This window comes from Pongo abelii, chromosome Y (assembly GCF_028885655.2).
Source record: "Pongo abelii isolate AG06213 chromosome Y, NHGRI_mPonAbe1-v2.0_pri, whole genome shotgun sequence".
Taxonomy (NCBI): domain Eukaryota; kingdom Metazoa; phylum Chordata; class Mammalia; order Primates; family Hominidae; genus Pongo; species Pongo abelii.
In genome coordinates, this window is record NC_072009.2 from 15,664,393 (window position 1) to 15,684,575 (window position 20,183).

General features: G+C 39.4%; 1 protein-coding gene across 4 annotated transcripts; it reads right to left on the reverse strand.

Moving 5' to 3' along the window:
- Positions 1–7,660: 7,660 nt before the first annotated feature.
- LOC129053437 (RNA-binding motif protein, X chromosome-like) lies at positions 7,661–20,070 on the reverse strand. Of its 4 annotated transcripts, XM_054545491.1 has the most exons (9): positions 19,913–20,070; positions 17,745–17,857; positions 17,227–17,330; positions 14,615–14,792; positions 11,963–12,115; positions 9,852–9,966; positions 8,835–8,948; positions 8,640–8,728; positions 7,661–8,233 (listed from the first exon to the last, which is right to left on the reverse strand). In XM_054545491.1, the coding sequence occupies exons 2-9, from the start codon at positions 17,851–17,853 to the stop codon at positions 7,944–7,946; spliced, it is 1,152 nt and encodes a 383-aa protein (XP_054401466.1). In that variant the 5' UTR covers positions 17,854–17,857; positions 19,913–20,070; the 3' UTR covers positions 7,661–7,943. The 4 variants fall into 4 exon arrangements, with proteins under 4 accessions (XP_054401466.1, XP_054401468.1, XP_054401464.1 ...); XM_054545493.1 differs by lacking the exon at positions 8,835–8,948 and having other exon boundaries at positions 19,913–20,050; XM_054545489.1 differs by lacking the exon at positions 19,913–20,070 and having other exon boundaries at positions 17,745–17,859.
- Between the last annotated feature and the right edge of the window lie 113 nt (positions 20,071–20,183).

Sequence of the window (20,183 nt, forward strand, 5' to 3'; positions counted from 1 at the left end):
AACCCAGGCCATCCACGGGCTGAGGCAGAAATGCCCATCAGGGAACGGTAACGTCCACATGACAGGACTGTGGAACCTTCAGCCACCTTAGAGGCATAAGCAAGTGTCAGTGGATAGCTGCTTCATCATGCCTTAAAGGCTTCCTTTCTTGCCCTGAGGCCTGCTACAACCTGAGGCTTACTTTGGGTTCAACTAGGGCCCTCTCACCCTCTATGCTGATGTCCAACCCAGGCTCTTCTATGTCTGTGTGCTTTCAGAATGGCTCTCCCAGGCCAGTCATATACTTTTACAATGACCCCAGGCTTTCTTAACATGTTTTCTCCCCGCTGCAATCCTCACTCACCCTGCCATGGCAACGCAGACAAGTCAGGCCACTGCACAGGGAATCTGGGTGACCATACTAAGCTCACAGAAGGGAGGGAATTGAAGAGATGTCCAAATGTCAGGGGACAATCTGTGTGTGTCCAGGGATGGAAGCTGTCTGCACGTTACGGCCCTCCTAAGCACTGATGTGAATACCCAGTGTCACTTGTCCCTAAGCATGTGCACCCAGCCACAAGGATTAAACGACATTTGCATCAGTACCACCTAAGTGACCTACAGAGTCTACGCAAACCCTTTAAAAATATCAACAACCGTTCCTCATACAAAAGCAAACTGAAAATCCTAAATTTCCTATGAAATTGAAGAAGATGCTGCAGAGCCAGAGCAATCCAGTAGAAAGCACAAAGCTGGAGGCATCACACTACCTCACTTCACAATACTCTGCAAAGTTTTACTTACCAAAATAGCACAGCACTGGAGGAAAAGAAGACAGATGAGCTAAAGAAAAACAATAGGGGAGCAGAACTAAGTCACTGCTTTTGCTTCTCGTGACCTTTTTCCAAGGAAGCAAGAACGCACAACGCAAAATCGAGTTTCTTCCATAAACAAGGTGAGGAAGAATCTGAATATCTACGTAAAGGATTTTAAAATTAGATTATTTTGGCCATGTGTAGTGGCTCACGTGTGAGATTCCAGCCCTGTGGTAGGCCAAGGTGGGCGGATCATCTGAGGTCAGGAGTTCGAGACTAGGCTGCCTATCATGGTAAAACTCTGTCGCTACTAAAAATACCAAAAAGAAGCCAGGCATGACCGCAGGTGACGGTAATCCCAGCTCCTCGGGAGGCTGAGGCAGGAGAATTTCTTCAACCCGGCAGGCGAGGTTGCAGGGCACCAAGATCTCGCCACTGAAGTCCTGCTAGAACAATAAGAGCAAAACTCTGTCTCAAAAATAAATGAATAAATATGTAAAAAATAAAAGAGTAGATAATCTCCCACCAGTCTCCAATGTCAGGAATGCAACGATAAAAATACCAGAAGAAATAAGAAGGAAGAAGCTCCATGACAAGTGTTTGTAATGATGATTTCAAAGTGACTGCAAAAGCACAGTAAAGAACATCACAAATAGAGAATGGGGTTATATCAAACTAAGATGCTTCAGAACGCCACAGGAAACTAAACAGAAAGAGGACACATCCTACAGGATGGGAGAAGTTATTGGATCACCATACATCTTACAATAAGTGAATATTTACAGTACATACACGACTCAAATGACTAAATAGCATGAAAATGAATGGGCTAATGACGTGAATACTCATTTATTTTAGTAAGACATACAGTTGCCCAGCACACATACTACAAAGTGCTCATCATCCCTAATCCATCAGGCAAATGCAAATCAAACCCACGGTGAAATGTCATCTCACTTCAGTCAGAACGGCTCTTATCCAAAAGGCAAAAGAAATGCATTTCTGGTGAGGATGCAGAGTAAAGGATATACGTGCACCCTTTTGGTGAGAATGTAAATTAGTGCAGGCCTCACACAGAGCTTTATGTCAATTTAAGTATGGAGAGTCCTAAGAAGTCTACAAGCAGAACCACCCATCATATGATCCAGCAATCCAAGTAGTGGGGCAACACCATGTGTTTGGTTCCCTTCTTTCTAGCATATTTCCTCAGTGGACATTATTTAATGAGTCCCTATGTTGGAGACCAATTTTCCTTAAGGGGATTTTTCCCATTTGCCTGGTCTTTATGGAAGATTCTCTCTCTATATCACTATGTCTATGACTGTGTATGTCTATGTCCACGTCAAGGTCTATGTCTATGTCTATGTCTATGTCTACGTCTATGTCTTTGTCAAGTCTACGTCTTTATCTATGTCTATCTCTATCTCTCTGTCTGTGTCTCTGTCTGTATCGGTAGGTATCTCTATCTCTATTTCTGTCTCTATCTCTATATCTCTCTCTCTTTATCTCAATTAAAGCTGTCTGACACCTCTTTGTTCTTTATTTGGATACTTGCCTCTGCCATGAGACTCTCTTAGTCAACTAAAACCCATCTTCTTGAACCCTGGTGAATTTAGGCTTTGCTAAATAGACATCCTTGTTGTTGGGATGCTTTTGTAAGGATACTTTGGAACTTCAATGATCTTTGAGAAACTTAACATCTCACTACACTGGTGCGTTTTGACGTCTTCCTTCCTATTACTCGTGTTCCTTGCTTGTCCTCTTACTATCTTCTATCTACTATTCAGCTCCCTTGAATTCTTTGACATATCCTACTTTAAACCTCTCATTGTCCATCCTTCTATCCACTAAACAAGGCTTTTTCTATTTCAGCCTCTCAGCCCACTATAGTCACAAGAAATTTAGGCTCTCTAAATCAGAGGCTCTTCAGGGACTCAACGATCTTCCCCACCCTCCAAAAAATTATCTGACTGAAGCGGAAAGAAAAATAGCTAATTAGAAGAGATTGAGCATTTTAATTGCCCAGCTTTTGGAGGTATTCAGACTGTCACTGGATGTATATTATAAGTAAAATGTAGTCCTCTGACTCACTAGATTCAATCCTATGGCAAAATATTCTCAGAAAATTCTTCTTTACCAATACGGACGCAAAGTATTAGACCTCCTATGGAATAGGTAACCTTGTCTCATTTTGCCGAAGCACAGTTTAGATTAAATATCAAATGGATATAAACCAGTGAGATTTCTATTACCCTATTGCTTAATTCATGGCTACATTTGAGGAGAGCTGTAAACTCTGTTTTCCGCTATCTATACTTTTTGCATATACATTATGTGTGTGTGATATATTACTACCTCTGGATGTGATTACCCTGTTAATTTTGAATATCACTTAAAAGGGTGCCATATTAATTGGCTTAGAGATAAGTAAGCACTATTGTGAATTACATACTCTTAAAAATCCCAGAAATAGAAGGCCAAGTTCACATGATTCATGCAAATATTTAGTAAATGAGATTAGTTTAAAATGGTTTATTGCACACAGCCACATGTTACGAATTGCTGTTATTATTAAGTGCAGGGATACATTTGTGGGCCAGGCATGGTAGCTCATGCCTGTAATCCCTGCACTTTGGGAGGCCAAGGCAGGTGGATCCTCTGAATTCAGGAGTTTGAGACCACACCAGCCTGGGCAATATGGCAAAACTCCATCCCTCCTAGAAATACAAAAGTCAGCCAGGAATGGTGGCGCACACCTGCAATCCCAGCTATGCAGAAGGCTGAGGCAGGACAATTCCTTTATCCCAGGAAGCAGGGGTTGCACTGAGTTGAGATCTCACCACCGCACTCCAGCCTGGGCGAAAGAGGGTGACTCTGCCAGTGAAAAGAATAAACAAACAAACAAACACACAAACAAAAAACCTTAAAAAGGAGAATACATTGGGATTCTTCTTGGATGTACTAATTCACTAATTGAGCTGCATTACATTCACTGGACGTTTAATATTTTATAAATATTTTTATGACAATAGAGGCATTTCTTCTGTTCAGTACAAAAGTGTCCTTTTTTGAACTGAATGTTCTTGGGAACTGGTTTTATTGCCAAGCCTCGTCTGAAATATCAAACACATTTAAGAATGATTTCCATAGAATCAGACATAACAAGGCAGCATTAAAAACTAAAGTTGACTGTGGGGACAATACTTATAAAGCCCTCTTGGGAAAAGCGGCCTCATAATCGGTTACAGAGTTCCTAGCCCAAGAGATGAGAAAAACAGGTCACTTCTGGGCAAGTTCTGGAACCTCACGATATTTGGGGACTCTGAGAGGAGACGAATTCAACCCAATCTACAGGTTCTCGTAGAAAAGCCTGGTGGGAAGTTCCTGGCTTAGCATCTAGTCTCAAGGCTTTAGAAAATATAAGCTGAGCCTAATTATAGAAAGGTCACAGGCCCGGTGTGGTGGCTCACGCCTGTAATCCCAGCACTTTTGGAGGCCGAGGTGAGTGGATCACGAGGTCAGGAGATTGAGACCATCCTGGCTAGCATGGTGAAACCCCGTCTCTACTAAAAGTAGAAAAAAAAAAAAAACAACTTTGCCAGCCGTGGTAGGGGGAACCTGTAGTCCCAGCTACTCAGGAGGCTGAGGCAGGAGAATGGCGTGAACCTGGAAGGCAGAGCTTGCAGTAAGCTGAGACTGAGCTACTGCACTCCAGCCTGGAGACAGAGGAAGACTCCGTCGCGAAAAAAAAAAAAAAAAAAAAAAAAAAAAAAAGAGACACTTGGTTCTCACAAAGCAAACTGGAAAGGCCTCTGTGGCCAGGCATGGTGGCTCTCACCCGTAATACCAGCACTCCCACAGGTCAAGGTGGGAGGAACACTTGAGCCCAGGAGTTCACATCTAGCCTAGGCAACATGGTGCAAGACAATATCCCCAAACAAACAAACAAACAGAAATACAAAATTAGCCAGGTATGATGGTGTGTGCCTGTGGTCTCAGTTACTTCGGAGGCTGAGGTGGGAGGACCACTTGAGCCCAGGAGGTGGAGGCTGAAATGAGTCAGACACTGTTTCTAATTTAGAAAGGAATAGTGAATACATGAAGAAATAAATAAATAAAGGCCTCGGTGGTCAATGACCATTCTTACTGCATTTAGATAAATAATGACAAAACTAGTAAGACCAGACTTATTTTGTGAATAAGAGTCAGGAGAAGTAACTGCAGAGAGAATTATATTTCAGTGGAAAACTACAGAACATCCACATGAGATGTCTTACAAATTTTATTAGTCTCCATTTTCAATTCTTCTTTTATTCAATACATAGCTACAACTCCCCAAACTCAAACTTCAACTTTGTGTCCCCCTTTCATGATTTAGCATCACTGACAACTAAAACTGCCCAATTATCCCCAAAACTTGTAACCTGAAGCCAGATGACTATGTATGAACATTTTAAAAAATCATCTTCATGCCTCTAATAACTGATGGCAACACCAGAGACACTAAAAACTGCAAACCAGGGAATTCATTCAGTCTTCACTGCCATCCTCACTCCACCATCTAAAATATACATTAAGCTCAACATAGAGAAATGTCAATTGGCTGCCCTCTGGATGGGGAACAGGGCCTTTGATTAGAACTGATGAGGTCAGGAAGACAGCACCCTCATAAATGATATTAGTACCCTCCTGTAAGCAACCCAAGAGGTCCCAAGCCCCTTCTACCATGTGTAGACTCAGCAAGACGGCTGTTTAAAATCCACAAAGTGGGCCCTTGCCAGAACACTGTATTTGCTGATGCCTTCATCTTGGGCATCTCAGGCTCTAAGATTATAAGAAATGTTTGTTATAAACCACCAAGTCTAGGTATTTTCTCATAGCAATCCTAGCAGACACAGATCGTAAAATGTATCCTATTATTCATTAAAAAGTACACTTTTCCTATGAAAATTAAGGAAGAAGTCTTTAGCTCTTGTTATATGAAGGCTTTTCACCATTTACTCTAACTTGCTGAAACACAGCCCCTATTCCAGGGTTGATAAATTGTATCTTACAGGTTGTGCTTCTGTTCCCCATTCCTTTAAGTCATTATGACAGAATGGCTCAAGAAGATAATTTGGGTTAAAAGTTCCCAGGGTCAGAGTATCATAGACACTTTTATTTATTTTTATTTTTTGACAGGGTCTCACTTTGTCACCCAGGCAAAAATGCAGTGGAGCAAACATGCTCACTGCAGCCTTGTCCTCATGGCCACAAACGATCCTCCCTCCTCAGTTCTGAGGGAAGGGGACTGCACTGATGCACTACCACATCCAGCAATTTTTTGTCTATTTTATAGGGACAAGACTGCTGCATGTTGCCAAGGCTTGTCTCAAACTCCTGAGCTAAAGAGATATGCCCACCTCAGCCTCCCTAAATGCGGGGAGTAAAGACCTTCACCATCACATCTTGAAAGACACTATTTCTTATGAGGCCACTGTGAAGATACTAGGGAGTTTCATCTTTTCATTTAATCCTCACGGTCCTACATTAAAGGTGAAGGAAAACATAACTTCATGAGATAAATAACTCACTTGAAAATCAAAGTTGGTAACTTCCTCTTTAAAATTATTTGCAGCCTTTCCCTTTAAAAATTGATGATTCTGTCAACGTTTTCTCATGAAGATGCTTCCTCTTCGCAGATTATTTTGCTACTTGAAGAATTACAGACTATAAAACTTATGGAACTTTGTATATTCCATTCTGTACACTGCCTGTTCAGGAAAGCTAAATGGTTTACCTGTTTGGCTCCTATTCTTTATGTATTTATCATTAGATAATTTATTAAATCTTTAAGCCATCCCCTATCTGAAATTTTTTGCTGTTGTTTTATACACTTCACTTTACAAAAAGCATAAGGTTTAAGGTATTCCTATTCATACCTTCAATGATATCTGATAGGCTCAGCGTGATGGCTCATGCTTGTAATCCAAGCACTTTGAGAGGCAGAAGAGGGTGGATCAGGACTTTTAGAGAAGCCTGGCCAACACAGTCAAATGCTGTCTGTATTAAAAATACAAAATTTCAGCTAGCTGTGGTGGCACACACCTGTAATGCCAGTTACTCGGGATGCTGAGAAAAGAGAATAGCTTGAACCCAGAAGGTGGAAGTTGCAGTGAGCCAAGGTCCAGTCACTGCACCATGGCTTAGGTGATAAAGCCAGACTCTATCTCAAAAAAAAAAAAAAAAAAAAAAAATTGATAAATTCCCAACCCTCCTAGATTATTCCTATTTGTAAGAATATATTGCTAAAACATTGCTTACAACATTCATTGTCAAATATTTGAAGACAATATTAATGTGAGTACCTCCCAAAACTAAACACTCATTTTTCACTATGTAAACTAGGACCATTTAATTTCATTAAGCTAAGTACCTAGGAAACTTAGCAGGTTCAGTTTGATTTCAGTGGAAAATATGTTTCCATTACCACTGTCCCGCTTCAGTCACAGAATGCTTCAAGAAGAATGTTCTGGATGTTTTAAACTCTAGTTTCAACAGTATCTATTACTTTTTGACCTTTACTATTCCTCTGAAGGACAAACGTTTCAGGGTGAGGCAGACAGCTTCTGAGGGCTTCTGAAACTTGAATTTGTGATTTGTCCACCTAGGTCCCCCAAAGAGAAGAGATTATGGGCGTGAGCCACCTTGCACAGCTGAAGCTGGTAAGTTTTTTAAAAGAAACGCAGCCTAATTAGGAAACTTGTGCAGCTTCCAAGGAAGACTGCAATTGCGCCTACTTTTGTATGTTTTTATGTGCAAACCAACAAACGCAAGTTTTTACAAACAACACAGTTTACTCTGCTATTGAATTTGCTTTTGAGCACGTGTAGCAATAAAATCAGGCACTTTGCATTCCATGTATAGATTTATTCTGAAAATTTTACTACACACATTACACCTAAACAGATAGCTTTCAAATGGTATTAAAAATAATGAAATTACTTTGATAAAGATTCCTTTTCAGCTCAAAAAATTCATGGAGGAAGTTAATAGCTACCTCTCCCTACAAAACTAACTTATTTCTAGTAGTGGTACTCAGGTAATAATACAGAAACAACATTGTAATTTTCGATACCCACGGAAGAACTCTTATTTTAAATATCTGCTTCAGTCTCCTTTTTCAGATCGGCTTCCCCCAACACCTTTTCTAGAAGCCCTGTAACTTGAGCTCCCATATTCTTCACGAGGATCACGGTGCACCCTATCCACTGAAGGTGGATAGGTTTGTTCTTTTCTGCCACTGTGCTCACGACCACTGGAATAGGAATCACGATGGCTCCTTGAGTAACTCTCCCGGCTTCTGTCATATCTATCTCGTGTATTGTTATAATCACGGCGACTGCTTCCACTGAAAGTCATCCGAGGACCTGGTGCAGGTGGTACACCACGAGAGGTCCCTGCAGGGTTGATAAAATAATAGCACTTATGTTGAACTACATTGAAACATTTTTACTGGTATCACTAAACCACGAATCAGTTAAAGTTCTATTTGGAAATACCTGCTTTCCTCTGCCTCTCTTGACAGGATATTAATTGTGACTGCAATAGTCAAAATGTTTTATTTAAAAGAAGTGTCAGTGTAGTATTTTGAAGCTTAAGAAAGTCTATTCTAAAATAAAGGTTGAGTCACGTTTTCTGTAAATGAATTGAAGTTCTAACCTTCCTATAGATCCCTAGGCTTTACACTGTTAACCTTTCCCAACATTTAAACATGTTATGGTTTTCCTTTGTAATTTTCCCTAAAATTTTGTTACAGCAATGATCTGGTCTACTAAATATAATTGTATAATTTACAAAACATACCTGGACGCTTACTATAACTCTGACATGCATGTCTGTAGGAACTTCCACTTGGACGTTCTGAATCATCTCTACCATGGCCGTCATGATCACTATTAAACAAAAAACAAAACAAAACAAAACAAAAAACCTCTTCGTTAGTGTCAGAATGAACAATTTAAGACGTATATTGGAGAAAACCAGAAAATGTTATAGTACCCATATCGTCTAGAAGAATGTTCATCACGGAGAGAACGACCATAATCACGCCATGCACAGTCTTTACGTGGCGGAGCATAACACCTGGTGTCTCGGGAACTTCGATGATTTATGCTTGCATAAGTTTTAAAGAAACAAATTTTAAATGATCAACTTCTAGTATCCAAAACATAACCTGTTTACAACTTTAAAAAAAAAAAAAAAAAAAAAGGCCAGACATCTAAACAGACATTTCTTCAAGTACAATATATTCAAATACCCAAAAAGTACGGGGAACTGATACTCCTTATTAGGGATTCAGAAAATGCATTTCTAAGCCAAAATGTGATACCATACTTCCCACATACTGGAATGCCTATAAATTGTAACAAGCTGGAAATATCAAGTCTTTCAGAGGATGTAGGTAAACTGGAACCCTGATACAGTGCTTGCTGGAATGGAAAATGAGGCAGCTACTATGGAGACATGTGGTGGGTCCTGAAGAAAACAAACATAATTATCATATGATCAAGCAACTCCACACATACATAGCCAGAATTGAGTAAGTGTACTCAAGCTAATATTTGTGCCTAGAAATACTGCGGTGGAAACAACCCAAACAAAATAATGGGTTAACAGCCTGTGTAAGGAGTGAAGTGCGATGACGTAAACGAACCTTCAGGACATCCAGCAGAAAGAAAAGAGACAGACAAAAAAGTCGTGTAGTGTTTGAGCCCATTACAAGGAAATGCCCACAACAGGTAAGTTCATAAACAGAACACAGATTGATGTTTCCTGGTGGCAGCGGGAAGGGAGAAAAGGAAAGGGACTGCTTAACTGATAGTGGAGCTGTAGTCCGGAGTCATGAAAATGTTTTTTTTTTTTTTTTTTTTTTTTTTTTTACTAAATAGAGGTGGTTGTTACACAACACAGAATGCATTTAATGCCATTTAATTGTTAACCCAAAGATGTTTAATTTTGGTATGTGCATTTCATCACCACAACAAAAAACCAACTATTTTTTCAATTTTCCTTTACCTATCTTTAGTTGCATAAGCATCATCTCTTGTTGAGGTACTGTTCTTTCTCCGGGAGGAGGATGGCTCTCTGCGTGAAGGACCTGCATAGTTCTCTCTTCCACGTGAAATGGGACCTTTAATTTAACATGATGACATATTACGTAAAGTACAGAAAATTTGAAGAACTATCTTTTCTACTCTAAAACAACTTTAAAAATTATTTCTCCCATGACTCTCCTTCTCTTTCCCTGATTTACCAGACATTCATGACACCTTCAGCATAGCTTACAGCTTTGTATAATCTCTTGGCTCCTAAAAGGCCAGTTCCTCTTAAACACAGTTTAAGCTAAACATTAATTCTCAGGTTAACAGTTCATTTTTAACTGGAAATAACTAGTTAGTTGTTATCTTCCTTTTCATGTGAATTACTGATGACTATTAATGACACAGGGAAAATGCATAAAACCGTCAAAATTTACACTGATTTTAAAGTTTGCATATGGTGTCCTATCTCAGCCAAAGAAAGTACATTTACCCATCTTGTTCAATCTGTCTCACACACACACACAAGTAGTGCAACCCATGAACTACTGAATGTGAAATCTGTACACAAAAGTTCTTCTTTATCTCCAAGTGGTTGGCTCTATCTTAAATGAGGACAAATTAAAATATGCTCCTCCAGCTTTTCTAACGATGGCTAAGATTTATTTTACATGGAATAAGAAATACTGGTAAAAGAGTCATTACATCATTGTGCCTCATTCAAAATAGAACAGTTTTTCCTTTAATACAGGCTTCACGTGCTATTTCTGACAGGTCAGTCTCTCACCTATGATGTGTTCACTGGCTAATCTTTAAGTGGAAATGTGCTAGCTTAAGTATTGTGAACTCAATTACTACCTAACTTCACCAATCCTCTAATACGAAATGTAAAATTGAAAACAGAAGGTTTCCATTTCCTCCATATTATGATGCATGCCTTAGTAAGAATTTTAATTTGCTCTGCTTAAACTTCTTTGCTGAGAACGGTGACTTTTTTATCGTGCTTTCTTCTGTTCCATCTGAAATCTTACCCTTCTCCTCCTTCTCAAGATTATTACTTCTATTCAATCCTACTGCTCACCTCGTGTTGCTTAGTTCTAAATTCTCTCCTCAAATAATTTCAAATCCTGCACTAAGGATCTCGCGTTAAGGTTTAAACATCCCCGTACAATCTTAATGATAAATGTACAGCCCCTGAACTTCACGACTCTGCATTTCTGTGATATCAACTTAGCTGAAAAATGTTGGACTCCTTCATGTCTACATTTCAATCCTTACTTATCTTGTTAAACAGTATTAAAGCCCAGTGACTGCTTTTCTGCTAAATGCTCTTGTAGTATCCTCAAAGAACCAGCAAGAACACCTTGCACACAAGCATTACCGAGGTCACAGAAACTGTCTGGCCAGGCCCAGTGGCTCACGCCTCGAGCCACTGTGGAAGGCTAAAGCAGGTGGACTGCTTGAGCCCAGGGCTTTAGTGTCAGCTATGACAATGTAGTGAGATCCTGTCTCTACAAAAATAGGGAAAGAAAAATTGGATAGGTGTGGTGGTGCATGCCATGAGTCACAGCAACTCAGGAGGCTGAAACAGGAGGACTGCATGAGCTCCGGAATTTGAGGCTGTAGCAAGCCATCATCTCACCACTGCAGCCTGGCCTGGTGACAGCAAGACTCTAACCTGACAAAGAAACTGAACACACAATTTTTAGATTGGAACACCAGGGGTCAAATAGAAAGGGATCTAGGATATGCAAGGATTCATTAGACTAAGAAGCCTCCCATCAAAGAATACTGCTGGGAACTTTGAGAAAAATTAAGAGGAATTCTCTAGCAAACAAAGCATTAAATGGAACGTTTGCCTCTTTGTAATCGCTTCTTTGATCTGCAGTTAAAAGGTCAAGTATTTCTTCACCATAAATCTGAAATTCACCTAGCGAGATTCAAACTAAAATAAAAGCTATCAATCAATAAGTATGTCCATGTATGTGTCAATTCTAATGTGTTACTCAATCTTAAATTAAGCATTCAGGTAAATAGCTCATTTTCAGTCATACAAAAACTACGGTCTGGCTCTCAGGTAGCATTTACCTTGGCCTCCTATCCCACTATTGCTTCTTGCCACAGTTGAAGGAGCAGATTTTTTAGGAGGAGGACTTCCAATTCTTGAAGATGGAACTCTTTTAACTCCAAACGTTCCCCTAGAAGAACTCATGTGGAGATCAAGAGTGTATCCACCATCACCTGTATTTCATACAAAATCTTTTTAGTTGAGAAACGTCGCTGTTTTTTAAATGGCTAAATATTAGATGTGTATAAATCTTTCCTGCAGATTGTAATTGTAAAATTGCACAATTATCTAAACTAATAACCTTTAGTATTTCTATATGAAATTAGTTTAATTCAAGCAATAAAAGTCCATTTAGAAAATCTACAAAAATAATCAGGAATCATTTCATATATTGGTGTGAGAGAGAGATGTGGGATAAGTGGAGAGTGAAGAAAGAGCAGAAATCTATCATTCAAATATCTAAATATAATCTAGATCAAGAAAAACATATTAGGAGATCAGTAATAAATGGCTGCTCATATCATTCTGGTATGAAGAAAGCTTCGTGAAAACATATCATAAAATTAAACCAAATTCCACTCAAAGGAACTCAAATAATTACAGAATCAAAAGGTGACACCTTAGAAAAGTACATGATCTCTAAAACTTGTTAACATAATTTAGATTCTTAAACTTCCCTTATGTAATAGTAATTTTCAGCTTGGGCTATGCTCAATTTTAATAATCTTTAAGAATTGCATAATAAATAATGAAAAAATTTATATATGTGTGTGTGAATATATATACACATATATAAATATATGTATATATACACACATATATAAATATATGTATATATACACACACATAGAAATATGATTTATATGTGATCTTTAGACTTTTCCTGAGTCACAGACTCTTTGAAGAAATTAGAGTTCTACATTCCTTAAACGGCAGATGCTATATGGCAGGCCAATGCGCAAGTTCTCCATATGAAATGAAAAATAAAATAGATTTGCTTAGATGCTTGCACATGTATAGACAGAAAAACAAATATAGTTGAATCAATCCTAAAATACTGAGTTACAGCCAGGTGCGGTGGCTTATGCCTGTAATCTCAGCACTTTGGGAGGGCGAGGCGGGCGGATCACGAGGTCTGGAGATCCAGACCATCCTGGCAAACACGGGGAAACCCCGTCTCAATTAAAAACACAAAAAGATTAGCCTGGTGTCGTGGTGGAGGCCTGTAGTCCCAGCTACTCGGGAGGCTGAGGCAGGAGAATGGCATGAACCCAGGAGGTGGAGTTTGCAGTGAGCCAGGATCGCACCACTGCACTCCAGCCTGGGCGACAGAGCGCGACTCCGTCTCAAAAAAAAAAAAACAAAACAAAACTGAATTACAGACATTACATCTTAACAGACAGTTTTCAAATAGCATTCAAAATTATGAAATTACTTTGAAAAAATTCATTTTCATCAGTATACCTCAAAAAATTCATGGAATAAGACAGTATCTACCTCTCCCCACAAACCAACCTATTTCTTTTACTGGTACTCAGCTAATAATGCTGAAACAACATTTTAATTTTCGATATGTGAGAAAGAATTGGTATGCAAGAACTATTATTTTAAAGATCTGCTTTAGTCTCCTCCTTCACATCAGCTTTCCCTACCACCACCTCTAGAAGCCCTGTAACTTGAGCTACAATGTGCTTCACAAGGAGGATGGTGCACCCTATCTGTTCCTTTCTTCCACCGTGCTCACCATCACGGGAACAGAAATCACCACGGCTCCTTGAGTAACTCTCCAGACTTCTGCCATGTCTATCTCATGTATTGTTATAACCGTGGTGACTCCTTCCACCCTAAGTCATCAGAGGCCCTCCCTCATGTGGTGTACCACGGGAGGTCCCTGCGGTGTTGATAAAATAATAGAAAGTACGTTGAGCTACATTTCAACATTTTTACTGGTATCACTAAAGCATGAACCAGTTAAAGTACTATTTGGAAATATCTGCTTTCCTCTGTCTTTGGGGTCACGATATTCATTATGCCTGCAATAGTCAAAAGGTTTTATTTAAAAGAAGTGTCAGAGTAGGATTTTGAAGCCTAAGAAAGACTTAAACTTAGATATTTCCTGAGTCACAGACTCTTTTGACTAATTAACGTTCTACATTCCTTAAGTGGAAAATGCTTTATGGCAGCCCACTATGCAAATTATCCATATCAAAATATTTGCATCCATGTGTGCACGTGTATACACAGAAAAATAAATGTTGTGCAAGCAATCCTAAAATACTGAGTTTCTACTGTCCTTCTGGAAGGTTTTCAAGATTTCACTGTATTTTGACAATGCAACATCTATGAACTACGGGGCCCCAAAGAGAGAAACTCTAAAGTATTACGAATGTGAATGAGTTCTGCAGAAAACCTGTGGAGTACACACAATCATCATTCATAAACTCAGTTCAGTTGAAATTTATGTTATTTCCGTGCAAAGTAATTAAGATTTTAAAACAACTTTTAGATATTAGTTCAATCTTTCCTATAATACGTCTTTAGCACTTACAAATGATTTTGCTTATCAACAAGAATTTACTTTTCCTGGGAAGTAAATAAAATTGAGAAATTTCTACATCTTCCAACACTGTCTTTCAGTCCTATGGTTCCATCTTTATATTGTAAAACATTACCCAAGTGTCCTCCACGTGAGTGATGCCACCCTCTTCTTCCTCCACTGCTTCTTCTTGTAGACCTCAGACTTCCCGAAGGGCTTCTGTGTCTTGAAGGAGGTGGTGTTCTCCGCGTACCACCACGTTGAAAGGATGGTTTATTGGCTTCTTCTACTTTTATTGCTTTTCCATACAAATACTGAAAGAATAAAGTATACAATCGAGAAAACTGTCACAGTTAACCTAAACACATTTTACAGATGTTTTACATCAACTCTATTTCAGTTCTACACGTTTTCACCAAAGACAAACATTTTTCTTTTTTTTTTTAATTTTTTTTTTTTTTTCCTGAAATGATCGCGTCCTTCACAATGTGAAATTTGAGACATTTGCTGAGCACATGCCTTCCATGAAGGGATAAACAGAAATTCTATTATTCAGTTTCCTTGAAAGGCCTCCAATATTAAAAAATAACACCTCAAAAAATTAACCCATCACACATTCTGCCAGACAATGTGGCACATGTTCTTTACAATACATAATTTACTTCACCTTTGCATCCACGTCACTTATTTAAAAGCCTCAGTGTTTCAAGTGTATATAAAAGAATGTGTCATTTTAAAAAGTAAGGTTATTTATTCAAAGGCATTAGTTACATTATTCATTTTGAATTGTTTCCTGTTTATTGTGCTCATACTCACATACAAGGTCCCAGTATAATTTACAATTCTGTATTTACTCTACTTCTGTTTCCTTAAATGTGATATAGGGTTGGTCTCCTTCATGTCTTCTGCCTTACTAATTTCTTATTTGGCCTTAGACGTGTCCCTGTAAAACAACTCGTAGTAGAGTACTGCATGCTGTTTCTCAGAAATGCTTAAATGTCCTAATTAAATTCACGATAACTTTCTTCAATTTAATCTTTTCTATAGGCCAAAGCAATGTTTCAAAACAGTTTAGCTAAGAACTCTATTTCAAAATCACATGGCTTTTGGTAGTTGGGGGAAGATCTTAGATACTTTCCAAGATCTCTTGCAGCCACGTAGCCAGTTGTTCCTACCTTGAGACTTCTTTTGCTACTTCTGGGCCAAAAATATTTTCCCCAGATTTGCACATGGCTGCTCGCTTCCCAGTATTCCAAGGTCAGCCAAAATTTCTTAAACTCCTCATTCGTCCTGAAAACTCTAAGTACCTCCTTATTTCCGTTCTTAATAGTTATGTGCATATAACATTTATATTTATTTTTATACAATAAAATATGGGAGATGAAGTGATTTAGAAATCACAGCTACAAAAACTACCTCTTCTTCTGCTTGAAAACTAGCGGAAAAAATTATCATAGATTACTATACAAAAGTCAAAATTATCTCCAGTCCTGACACCATGCCATGAAGAGAAAGCAGCTCTCGTGTTCTACCACACCTTCAAACACAGAAGTATAAGAGTGAATAAAAATGTACTGTCTGCTGTGTACCAGGAAGTCTGCTAGATATAACAGAAATGAAAGCAACTAGGAAAGTTTAAATATGCACTAAAGACAATTTAACGATCGAGAGATTAATACATGGTACAGGGAGTACAAAATACCTAGTATATACGATGAGGAAGAAACTCTAAAATCTAAGTTGTTTTTGAAGAATAAATTATTATTTCGTAGACATTTACAGAGAATGGTAACGCTCACCAAGTCCAAGAAAGCATACTCGAGATAGCACAAAGGGTAACAGAAACTACAATCAGATTGTGATAATGTTATAAAACACAAAAAGCTCCAAAGCGTCCAGGATGGAATGATCTTGACTGCAACACAAAGGAATTCGGTAGTTAACAGTATTACAGAAAAGTTTAAAGCTGTAGTAAACACACAATCCCTGGAATTTAAGTCTCAATAGGACAAGAGTCCATGGATTGGATCAAAACAAGTCCAACAACACACTGGGAAAATCAGGAATTAGGTATGCGTGTTACATAAATCACTCTGGTGACAGACTAAAAATGTGCTTAGGAGAAAAGGGCAACGATGGGACAAAAATGTCAGTTAGTTGCTCTGTTATCCAAATTCAATGTTCTCATATTATTTTCTATGTTCAACTTCTTAACACTTCCTTCAGTGAAAAGGTCCTCTTTAAATATACTTTCTCTAGAATACATTTTCAGGGAATGGACAAGAATGTTTCCGTCTAGTGAGTCTGTCTAGGTGTCTCTTTACGGAAGACTTCTTTCTTGTAAGTGTGTCTAGGTATATATCCACGGTTTGTCTACGCTACAAAAGTCTTTCCAGGAATCGGACGTAACTCCCTTAATAGCATGTCATAAATATTGACTTCTTTCTCTCATATTCCTGACGGTTCTTTCTAAGTTTTAAACCTCTTTGTAAGCTTCTGAAAATCTACCTACGCTCATATTGAAGTACAAACATGGAAATTGGGTTACCATAGAGTAATTCATACAACGTTTATTTCTATATCCTTTCAAAAACACTTGCATCTATGAGGCAAAAAGAAGAGGATGGCTAAAGCATTTCAGTTCACACGGCATTCTGCTATCTTCAAAAGTTTAGTAATACTAGAAAGACCTACTAATACTGCTAATTGAAAAACAAAGTTAAAACATTATTCACTAGGGACCCTTACCTTTCCATTCATATCTTTGGCAGCATTCCTAGCATCTGCAGGGTTCTCAAAAGTAATAAATGCGAAGCCTCTACACTTGTTTTTTCGATCTTTCTTCCAAACAACTAAAATACATGAAAACATTTTACATGTACATAACTAACTCACCATAATAACACACATCTTAGAGTTACATGAAATCAGAAAATAATTACATTTCACATCATTACTACGATTCTTAATACTGAGTCACCCGTATAACCTGCCTATTATATTTCATTTTGCTCTCCAGCTGCACAAATAATTTACTTTTGCTCATTTTCCTTTTGAAGTAGTAGGTGACCCTTTCCACAGACCCTTCAGCTGCTGCCATGAGAATTATCCGAATATCAAACAGAAACTTCAAAACAACAGTTTAAAAACAAACAAAAAAAATCATTTTAATTTAAGAATTCAAGGAAATATTTTCAGTGTATGTCTACTTTGGTAAAAAAATAAATATAAAATATACAGAAATATATGTTGGCATCAAGAGTTACCTTCCGACACGCGACCATGTTCCCCAAATACTGCTTTAAGCGTCTTTTCATCGGCTTCTCTACTTAGCCCACCAACGAAAAGCTTGCCAGGCTGATTCGCTTCCATCATTTAGCTGTAAAGGATGAAAATTTATCTATATTTAGATAACAATAAGAGAGCCCAAAACATAAAATTTTATTACATACTGTGTTGAAACCTCAAGTGAAATACCCTTACAGAGGCTGACATCTTCCTAGTATTACTTACTCGAAATATGAAAAATGTGTAACATACAGAGCAAAAGCAGCACTGACTTCATGGAAAAACGCTGCATTTTACTACAAACCTCACAAAAACTCCTTTATAAAACTTAGATAACAAAAGCCATTGCGATTTTATAAAGTTGCAATACTCAGGAAGCCCGCACTTAAATACTTTGATTTGGTAACTAAACATTTAGGAGGTACAATGTGATTTTGTTTGTTTGTGTGTTTGTTTTCTTTTTTTTTTTTTTCCAGAGACTTCAATTTCCTTTAGGCAAAGTGTACGTCCATTAATAGCATTTAATAAATACTGTCTTCCTTCTCTCATATTCCTGAGAGGAGGACTGAAGCGTCCTCCAACCAGCTTCAAGTGATCGTGCCACATCTCAGCTTCCCAAGTAGCTGGGCGTACAGGGGCTGGCGATCTCAGCTGGGCATGTGTGTGGGTGTCTGTGTGTGTATAGAAACAGCTTTCCCCATGTTGCCGAAGCTGGTCTCGAACTCCTGGGCTCAAGTGATCTGCTTGCATGAGGCTATGAAACCGATGGGATTTCAATGGTGAAACACCACGCCAAGACTGCTATTTGGATAAATGATTAAATTCTCCTAATTAAAGTACATGCTTTCTTGGGGGAGTATATTTTAAATATTTTACAAACTTTTAGTGATTTGAAATATACGAGAGATCAGGGATCCCCAAACACGGGCCTCCAACGGGTACCTGTCTCTGGCCTGTTAGTAATCCCGACGCAGCACAGGTGGTGAACCACTCGCACTGCCTGAGCCCCGCCACCTGTGGGATCAGCAGAGGCATTGCATTCTCACAGGAACCCTACTGTGAACTGCCCATGCGAAAAATCCACGTGGCGCTCTCCTTACGAAAACGTAATGCCTGAGAACAACCTAAGGTGGAACAGTTCCATCTAGAAACCATCCCACCTATCCTCCCGCTGCCACACCCTGTCCTCCTCACAGATCCCCTGCCCGGTCCCTGCCCCCTGTCACACCGCTCTGACCCGAAGCCCCGCCACACCCGGTGCCCGTTGGGGCCCTGACACCCACCACCCACCCCAACGTGTCCAACTCGCAGCCTTCTCCCCCTACCCACCCCTTGTCTGGGGAAAAATCATCTTCCACTAAGCCCGTCCTTGGTGCCAAAATGGCAACAGATTAACGGAGCTCATTATGTTACACAGGCCGGTCTCCATCTCCTGACCACAAGCCATCCTCCCATCTTGACTTCCCCAAATTGCCCGGATTACCAGAGTACGTCTGCATGCCAGGTTAATAAAGTAACTCAAGCGCGATTATTTCGTTTCCGTTTTAGGCTATCTATCGCCATTTACCTCGATTACACTCACTTACTCGGTTTAAATTATTTACGATACCAGAGATACAGGAAACATTTCCAATAGTGTCTTACAAGGAGGGAGACATTTCAAGGCTTTACAGACACAAATTTAAACTGTGATTATTTATGGCCCCAGACTTCTACATACACTAAAGTAACGCAATTTATGTCCAATGTTGATCATTCCTGCCAGACAAATCAGAAATTTGACACGTGCTGACTAACAGGACAAGTTTTTCATCACAGTGGTTAAATTAAAGTGCCTGCATATTTAAATTATGACCACATACCGAGAGAAAAACCGCTATAATAGAAAGTGCACACGAAAACAATGGCGCCCTAGCTCGCTGTCCCACACGACCTTACCCACCGGTCAGACATGGCCGACAGTGAAAGGAAGACTCCTCAAGAAACAGACAACGAGTTCATGAAAATTAGTTTCTTAATAACACTAGCGATTTCTTTCCCTCCTTTGTCCTCCCGTAATTCAACACCGACACATTGAAAACCCATCTGCTTTTACAGACAACATCCAGAAACCTCGCTGTCTTTGTATTTTTGCTGAGAGACCAACCTGAGCAGAGAAACAGAAAATAAAGATGCTTTTGAGTAGGACAAACGGCCTCTGGGTCGCGGGGCCCTCACGGCGCATGCATCTGGCTGCCGCACAACGGGTGGCCGACCGCGGCCTAAGATGCCACAACCGGACCGTGCGCCAAGCACGCCGGAAGTGCCGGAACAGCCAGCCACTCTCCGCGGCTGATCAGTGCGTGGGCGGAGGGCGTCTTCCGGGGTTTCCCGCATCCAGTGGCCCGCAGCTCCACCATCCCGGGGAAGGCCTTCCG